At 41.0% G+C, this 10,000-nt stretch overlaps 1 protein-coding gene across 1 annotated transcript in view; it reads right to left on the bottom strand.

Moving 5' to 3' along the window:
• Window positions 1–10,000, bottom strand: part of LOC148074437 (A disintegrin and metalloproteinase with thrombospondin motifs 20) — a 79,448-nt gene that overhangs the window by 31,553 nt on the left and 37,895 nt on the right. The window contains exons 12-17 of the mRNA XM_087796874.1: window positions 6,680–6,825; window positions 4,746–4,927; window positions 4,548–4,684; window positions 3,397–3,514; window positions 1,514–1,609; window positions 1,147–1,313 (exon numbers count right to left, since the gene is read on the bottom strand). Of these exons, the coding sequence (XP_087653000.1) occupies window positions 1,147–1,313; window positions 1,514–1,609; window positions 3,397–3,514; window positions 4,548–4,684; window positions 4,746–4,927; window positions 6,680–6,825 (846 nt within the window). The remainder of the gene's footprint in view (window positions 1–1,146; window positions 1,314–1,513; window positions 1,610–3,396; window positions 3,515–4,547; window positions 4,685–4,745; window positions 4,928–6,679; window positions 6,826–10,000) is intronic.

The following is a 10,000-nucleotide window of genomic DNA, read 5'->3' as shown; positions in this document are numbered from 1 at the left end:
GTGTCATGTTGTTTAGAGGTCAGTAGGGGGCGCCATCACTTTATAAATGAAGTTTCATTAAAGCTTCATGAAGCTTCATCACTAGTGGTGTTTATTATATTTACGATACCATATGTATCCAATACAATATACTACGATACTGTTGGTACAAGTACTAGACTCTGGTGTTGTGATAGTTTAGTAACAAGTATATATGTGTAGTATTGTCCAGTACTAGACTCTGGTGTTGTGATAGTTTAGTAACAAGTATATATGTGTAGTATTGTCCAGTACTAGACTCTGGTGTTGTGATAGTTTAGTAACAAGTATATATGTGTAGTATTGTCCAGTACTTGACTCTGGTGTTGTGATAGTGTAGTAACAAGTATATATGTGTAGTATTGTCCAGTACTTGACTCTGGTGTTGTGATAGTGTAGTAACAAGTATATATGTGTAGTATTGTCCAGTACTTGACTCTGGTGTTGTGATAGTGTAGTAACAAGTATATATGTGTAGTATTGTCCAGTACTTGACTCTGGTGTTGTGATAGTGTAGTAACAAGTATATATGTGTAGTATTGTCCAGTACTTGACTCTGGTGTTGTGATAGTGTAGTAACAAGTATATGTGTGTGTAGTATTGTCCAGTACTTGACTCTGGTGTTGTGATAGTGTAGTAACAAGTATATATGTGTGTAGTATTGTCCAGTACTTGACTCTGGTGTTGTGATAGTGTAGTAACAAGTATATATGTGTAGTATTGTCCAGTACTTGACTCTGGTGTTGTGATAGTGTAGTAACAAGTATAAATGTGTGTAGTATTGTCCAGTACTTGACTCTGGTGTTGTGATAGTGTAGTAACAAGTATATATGTGTAGTATTGTCCAGTACTTGACTCTGGTGTTGTGATAGTGTAGTAACAAGTATATATGTGTAGTATTGTCCAGTATTTACAGACCACATGACTCTTGACGTAGTCGTAACTGATTTGTTTTGAAACCAAAATAAGTCCAAGCATCAACTGGACTGTATCCTCTCATACTCAGAGTATGATTTCATTGTTCCTTTACATGACTGCTTTTGAATATATATGTATCGTAAAAGAAATACTGAGATATTCAAGTGTGAGGTTTCGCTCGTACACCCCTGCACACGACCAGACCCTCACCTGCAGGACCAGGTCCTCCTCCAGACGCTCCGTGCAGTTGATCCGCTCCACTTTGGTGTCGGAGCCGGTGTAGTCGATGACGGTTCCCTTGTAGTTGATTTCCCTTTTGAACATGGAGACCACGAAGTTCCCGTTGAGGAGGAAGTTGGACTGACCGTCGGATAACGCTGGAGGACAGAGATCATGATGAGGAGACCAGGAGACCAGGAGACCAGGAGACCAGGAGACCAGGAGACCAGGAGACCAGGAGGGACGAGGAGACTCGAGAGACATGAAGAGTTTTTTGGGGGTTTTTGTGCTTTCATTTATTAATTTTTTGTCCAACAACGTTCGTGACCTCTGACCCTCTCGAGGTGGCTCCACTCACCGAGGTAGCTGTCGTCCTCTGGTTTCCCAGAGTAGCTGATCTGCTTGATGTCGATGTTGGTGGCTCCGGCCGGGATCCGGACCACCGTGTTGTACCCTGCAGCACAAACACAGAGTGAGTCGCGGCGACGGCTTCGCGGGGCAAACGGCGAACCCCGGAACCGTCGTGGCTCGGATTCCAACGTCACACTTGGAAAAACAGACGGAGGCGGTGGAGTCGACTAGAATAACCCGGAGAAGGACTCTTGTTGGTCCCGGGGGCCCCGTCATGAAAACATGTGTAATTACAGCTGCCTCTGGCCTGTAATTACTCCAGATGGTTTGTTTTTCCGTGATAAACTTACAGCAAGACAAGAGGAAGCTGCCGCGGTGAGAACCTGGAACTGACTCCGTGGATCGGCATGAATTTATCGTAGGCTTTAGGAACCCACTTAAGAAGTCTTTGTTCAGAGTCCAGAGCTCACGACGGAACCTGACCCGTGTGCTATCTGGAGCTAGCTATCAAGCTAACAGGCGACAGAGACGTGCTAAGATTATAGCTCACAAGTAAAGTAGTGTTTATACTACATATGCTTTAAATAGGGCTGAAAGATATTGGAAATAAGTCCGATATTCGACATTGGTGTCTTGAATTGTGATATCGATATATTGCGATATTTTTTTCTTTAACCAAAAAATGAAGCCGCGCACAGGAGCGAGTACTGTAGTGGAGGTCCGGGGGTTTATAGAAAGAAAAAGATGATATTTTCCTTTTCTTTTATTTCCTTTTATTTCGGTGTCGACATGATGGTAGAAAAGTATCTCTTCTAACGCTCAGTCTCGCGGGACTTGCATCGGTTTCCCGCAAAACTGAGCGACATCAGAGAGGAGCCGCCGGCGCGTCGTGATATCACCAAATCAATAATAAATCCTTGTACACGCACACATAACACTTTATAAATGACGCTAACAACTTAGCTCGTTAGCATACGGTGAAGACGGACACATAACACTTTATAAATGACGCTAACAACTTAGCTCGTTAGCATACGGTGAAGACGGACAGGTTTGTTTGGAAGTTCACGATCTTATAAGAAAACAACTGAGACGAGATGAAAAGTTCTTACAATATGTTGCTTTAACAAAGGAGGTAGAAAGAGACGAGTGACTGGATCACTAGTGTTTGACTAGATCATAAGTTAGTATTACTTCACTGGATCACTAGTGTTTGAGTAGATCAGAAGTTAGTATTACTTCACTGGATCACTAGTGTTTGACTAGATCATAAGTTAGTATTACTTCACTGGATCACTAGTGTTTGACTAGATCATAAGTTAGTATTACTTCACTGGATCACTAGTGTTTGACTAGATCATAAGTTAGTATTACTTCACTGGATCACTAGTGTTTGACTAGATCATAAGTTAGTATTACTTCACTGGATCACTAGTGTTTGACTAGATCATAAGTTAGTATTACTTCCGTGGATATACTGAGCCAAGACACGTCGCCATAGCAACCGAGGCTAACAAGCTGCACAGTTCACAGACAGACAGTGACGTAAACAACAACGAGACATAGAAGTACAAATTGACAACTTTACAGAACGTGACACTGATTGGTCGAAGTGTGTATTTAAGAAATACTTGATTTATACAATAAAAAATTATAGATTATCGCATCTTGTGCAGCCCTACTTTAAAGGTGACTGATTTCGATATAAATACACGATACTACTGCTACAAAAGCAACATGTTTGCAGTGACACAGCTTCGATGAGATTCTACTTACAGGTGTTCAGGTGACGCCAGTATATAATCAAGTCGCACCCCATCAACCAATCAGAGCCAATGGTTCACAAAATAAAAGGTCAACGTTAAAATGGATCGGAGCTTCGATACTGACCGTACTGGGCGTCGTTGAAATTTCCTTCCTGGGTCTTACACGACGAGTTGTCTCCGCCGCACACGCCACACCTGTCGTTCCTGGCTTTGGAGTTCAACACGTGATCGCAGCCCGCTTGCTGCAGACGGACATGTGTCAGTTTGACGTTTACAAACGTATGAAAACACTCTTAGAACAGAGAGTGTTTTATACGTTTATAAACGTATAAAAACACTCTTAGAACAGAGAGTGTTTTCATACGTTCATAAACGTATAAAAACACTCTTAGAACAGAGAGTGTTTTTATACGTTTATAAACGTATGAAAACACTCTTAGAACAGAGAGTGTTTTCATACGTTTATAAACGTATAAAAACACTCTTAGAACAGAGAGTGTTTTTATACGTTTATAAACGTATGAAAACACTCTTAGAACAGAGAGTGTTGTAGTCACGCAGAACAAGACGATAATAAGAATGTAATAATAATAATAATTCTGCTAATACACATGTGACTCTTTCTAGAATATTAATGTAATTGTAAATATCTTTTCTCTAATCTATATGTAACCTCAATTATTTATACTATTAATATAACAATCAGATAAACATGTTATTTTAGGAAATTCTGTATTTAAAACATAATTTATTAAGATTACAAAAAGATGATCATTCATTCATTTTCCATCGCTTTATCCCTTGTGGGGGTCGCAGGGAGACTGGAGTCTATCCCAGTATCATAGGGCGAGAGGCAGGGGACACCCTGGACAGGACGCCAGTCTGTCTCAGGACACACAAAGACAGACAACCATTCACACACACACTCATACCTACAGACAATTTCCCCAAAGTTCTCAATCAACCTCTGTATGTTTTTGGACTGTGGGAGGAAACCGGAGTGTCCGGATTAAACTCACACAACACGGGGAGAACATACTGACTACACACAGAAAGGTCAAAGGTTGGCCTGACCTGGAAGTGAACCAGCAACCCTCTTACTGTGAGGAGACTATGACACACATGTCACCTCGACTACATTAGATTCCTCTCCTGATTTAGGGTTCCTCACAACAAGAGGGCGCTGTTCAGCATTAAGTGGACTCTGGTTCAGTCCCTCATCTGACCCAGTCACACTGGTGTTCAGGTGGTTCTGGTTCTGGTGGACTCCCTCACCCTGCAGAGTCCCTGAACACAGATGTCGAACGTGTCCGGATCACAGGGGGTTCCGTCGATGACCCGGTCCTTCAGCTGGTAGTAGGCCGTGGTCCCGGCCGCCCTGCAGAACAGCTTGCAGCGGTCCTTCATCAGAACTGAGGCACACACGGGTCACACAACAGAACCAGAACCGGCGTCGCTGCGAGCGTCACTCACTGCCGCTGTACTTGGGCAGCCAGCGCACGGCGGGCGGGAGGCCGTTGATGTTGAAGTGTTTGCCGTCGAAGTGCGAGCACTGGTCCTCCCGGAAGTCCTTACGCCCCCGAGGACACGGATCCGTGTTGCAGGACCGGAACTTCATCCGCCGACCCACGCAGAACTTCCCGCCGTTCCTGGGCCTGAGGAGAGAGAGAAGCAGGTGAGTGGAAGGACGAGAGGAAACACTGAAGAACCGAGTGAGAGAAGGAGGAGAAAAAGATGAGGAGACGAGTAAGAAGAGGAGGATGAACAAGAGGTCGAGAAGAGAAACGGAGTAAAGAAGTTCAGTGAATGGAATGAGAAGAAGATATAAATGAAGACTAGTAGATGAAAAAAGAAAGTAAAAAGAAAGAAATAATTAAGGTGAAAAGGTAGAAAAGAAAGACAAAGGCAAGAGAAATAGAGGGAAAATAATCAACAATGGAGGATCTTGCATGCGATTGGCCAGAATCTCCTCATGTGACCTTTCTCTGGTGCTGTGTCTCAAATCACACACTTCTCTTAGTATACTAGAAGTTAGTATCATCAGGATAGTGTACGTACTAACTAGTAACTAATCCTTCACAGATAGTATGTCTCAAATCACATACTTCTCTTAGTATACTAGAAGTTAGTATTATCAGGATAGTATACGTACTAACTAGTAACTAATCCTCCACAGATAGTACGTCTCAAACATACTTCTCTTAGTATACTAGAAGTTAGTATCATCAGGATAGTGTACATACTAACTAGTAACTAATCCTCCACAGATAGTATGTCTCAAACATACTTCTCTCAGTATACTAGAAGTTAGTATCATCAGGATAGTGTACGTACTAACTAGTAACTAATCCTCCACAGATAGTATGTCTCAAACATACTTCTCTTAGTATACTAGAAGTTAGTATCATCAGGATAGTGTACGTACTAACTAGTAACTAATCCTCCACAGATAGTATGTCTCAAACATACTTCTCTTAGTATACTAGAAGTTAGTATCATCAGGATAGTGTACGTACTAACTAGTAACTAATCCTCCACAGATAGTATGTCTCAAATCACATACTTCTCTTAGTATACTAGAAGTTAGTATCATCAGGATAGTGTACGTACTAACTAGTAACTAATTCTCCACAGATAGTATGTCTCAAATCAAACTCTGCTGCTACACACTAACAGGAAATGACGCGGCAGCTTCTTCTTCTACTATTATTTAACGATGGTTTCAACCAGCTGTAGGAACACTATCGCCACCTGCTGGCAGCACGTTTTGCAAGTTTGGAAGAAGAAATAAAGAAAAAATATGAGAAACTAAATATTTGCGAGATATTTAAGCTGGTATCAGCAGCGAAGACGTGTTTATCCTGCTACTGTTGGCTGTAAATGCACCTGTAAGTATATGCATATATATATATATATTACAACGTCACTAAGATGGAGTCGTTTAGTGTAGAAAGTGTCCATCGATTCATACTCAGTTTTGTGTGTGTTTTAGTGACAATCTAGTGTGTATGGAGCACTACATTTATATACTAAGAATTGAGACGCACTAAAAATACTAACTTTGAGTACACTAGTATGTGATTTGAGACACAGCATGGGAGTGAATGGTTTACATGAAAAATAATGTTTATTTAAAAAACAATCATAATGATGTCATAATAATTCGTTTTTGTTCTGGTCACTTTCAGGTAAAACTATTGAACTATTTATAATAAATTAACAAAATAATATTTACAACTATTGTGACAAAGAGCTTCTGTGATGCTATAACTACATGTTGAAATCCAGGGGGCGCTATAGAAGCAGCCACACCCACAGTATAATGTTCTAACAGGTGAACATGTTGAGCTGCAGGTGCTGATCCTGGCGCCCTCTAGTGGCCGGTGCTCAGCCGGTGTTGGACTCACTCGGGCTTGTTGCAGTCCCTGGAGGTGGAGCGGGTTCCTCCACCGCAGGTCCTGGAGCAGACGCTGTAGGGTCCCCACTGACCCCACTCCCCGTGGACCGGCTGCTGCTGCGACACCTTGTTCACACACATGCCGTGCTTGCAGTACTGCAGGGAGACACACGGATCATGTTCACAGGCGATGACATCACAGCTGAGGACGTGACACGTTAATCCTGTGTTTACATGTCGTCGTGAAAGAACCTGATCCTGGTCCAGCTGAAGATTAGATACTTGTGTGTGGAGAACATTCATGTGTGAGACGATAGAACAACCTGTGTGTGACATTACAGCTTCAACAACCATCGTCTTCATTTTCATCATCCTAACCATGACCATCATCATCATCATCATCATCATCATCATCATCATCATCATCATCATCATCATCATCATCTTCATTATTATCATCATCATCATCATTATCATCACCTTTATCATCCTAACCATGACCATCATCATCATCATCATCTTCATTATTATCATCATCGTCATCATCTTCATCTTCATCATCATCATCATCATCTTCATTATTATCATCATCATCTTCATCATTTTCTTCACCTTTATCATCCTAACATGACCATCATCATCATCATCATCTTCATTATTATCATCATCATCATCATCTTCATCATCATCATCTTCATTATTATCATCATCATCATCTTCATCATCATCATCATCTTCACCACCATCACCATCATCTTCATCATCATCATCATCATCATCTTCATCATCATCACATCTTCATTATTATCATCATCATCATCTTCATCATCATCATCTTCATTATTATCATCATCTTCATTATTATCATCTTTATCATCATCATCACCATCATCTTCATCATCATCACATCTTCATTATTATCATCATCATCATCTTCATTATCATCATCTTCATTATTATCATCATCTTCATTATTATCATCTTCATCATCATCATCTTCATCATCATCATCATCATCATCTTCACCACCATCACCATCATCTTCATCATCTTCATCATCATCATCATCTTCACCATCACATCATCTTCATTTTCATCATCTTCACCATCACCATCATCATCATCCTCATCTTCACCACCATCATCTTCATCATCATCATCATCATCATCTTCATCATCATCATCATCATCATTTTTATCATCTTCATCATCATCACCATCATCCCCTTCATCATCACCTTTATCACCTTCATCATCATCACCATCTTCATCATCATCATCATCATTTTATCATCTGCATCATCATCATCATCATCACCACCTTTATCTTCATCTTCATCATCATCACCACCTTTATCTTCATCTTCATCTTCATCATCATCATCATCATCATCATCATCATCATCATCATCATCATCATCATCTTCATCTTCATCTTCATCTTCATCATCATCATCATCATCATCATCATCATCTTCATCATCATCTTCATCTTCATCTTCATCTTCATCTTCATCTTCATCATCTTCATCTTCATCACCATAAGAATATTTTTTCATCAAATTAACTTTGATCATCATCACAAACTGGCAACAACGTGGTCATAACTATCATAACTAAGCATAACTAGCATCAACAGCAACAGGATCTTGATACAGCAACAGTCGTGATCATCATTCATGTTCTCAGCAACTTCACCGGGTCAGTATGACCCATGTATCTTCTCAGCTGATGCCATCTTGTAACTGAACTCTCGTCTCCCACTGACTCAGACGCTCGTGCTCAAAGAATGCAGGACAAGACGCCGTCTGTCTGCTGAGCCTGTAGCCTGAACTATCATCTGCACTATCATCTGCACTATCATCTGCACTATCATCTATCATCTGCACTATCATCTGCACTATCATCTACACTATCATCTGCACTATCATCTTCACTATCATCTACACTATCATCTGCACTATCATCTGCACTATCATCTGCACTATCATCTGCACTATCATCTGCACTATCATCTACACTATCATCTGCACTATCATCTGCACTATCATCTGCACTATCATCTGCACTATCATCTTCACTATCATCTTCACTATCATCTACACTATCATCTTCACTATCATCTTCACTATCATCTACACTATCATCTGCACTATCATCTGCACTATCATCCACACTATCATCTGCACTATCATCTGCACTATCATCTGCACTATCATCCACACTATCATCTGCACTATCATCTATCATCTGCACTATCATCTGCACTATCATCTGCACTATCATCTGCACTATCATCTACACTATCATCTGCACTATCATCTGCACTATCATCTGCACTATCATCTGCACTATCATCTTCACTATCATCTTCACTATCATCTACACTATCATCTGCACTATCATCTGCACTATCATCTGCACTATCATCTGCACTATCATCTGCACTATCATCCACACTATCATCTGCACTATCATCTATCATCTGCACTATCATCTGCACTATCATCTGCACTATCATCTGCACTATCATCTACACTATCATCTGCACTATCATCTGCACTATCATCTGCACTATCATCTGCACTATCATCTTCACTATCATCTTCACTATCATCTACACTATCATCTGCACTATCATCTGCACTATCATCTGCACTATCATCTGCACTATCATCCACACTATCATCTGCACTATCATCTATCATCTGCACTATCATCTGCACTATCGTATGCACTATCATCTATCATCTGCACTATCGTATGCACTATCATCTATCATCTGCACTATCATCTGCACTATCGTATGCACTATCATCTATCATCTGCACTATCATCTGCACTATCATCCACACTATCATCTGCACTATCATCTATCATCTGCACTATCATCTGCACTATCGTATGCACTATCATCTGCACTATCATCTGCACTATCATCTGCACTATCTTCTGCACTATCATCTGCACTATCATCTGCACTATCATCTATCATCTGCACTATCATCTATCATCTGCACTATCATCTGCACTATCATCTGCACTATCATCTGCACTATCATCTGCACTATCATCTATCATCTGCACTATCTTCTGCACTATCATCTGCCCTATCATCTGCACTGCATTAGTGACAACATGTCGTCATCATCTTCTTCATAAACAGTCCTGAAGCTCAACACCTGCTCGAGTCTCTGGACGTCCTCACTGACGGACAGATGTGCACAGCTGCAGGGGACACACACTGCAGGGTACACACACCCGACTACACAAACATTCCCACACCGCCCCCCCCTGCAAACACTGGTGTAAACACCAGGCCGGGACGACA

This window comes from Callionymus lyra, chromosome 8 (genome assembly GCF_982586985.1).
Source record: "Callionymus lyra chromosome 8, fCalLyr1.hap1.1, whole genome shotgun sequence".
In the NCBI taxonomy this organism is placed as follows: domain Eukaryota; kingdom Metazoa; phylum Chordata; class Actinopteri; order Syngnathiformes; family Callionymidae; genus Callionymus; species Callionymus lyra.
This window is presented reverse-complemented; position numbering and strand designations above follow the sequence as displayed.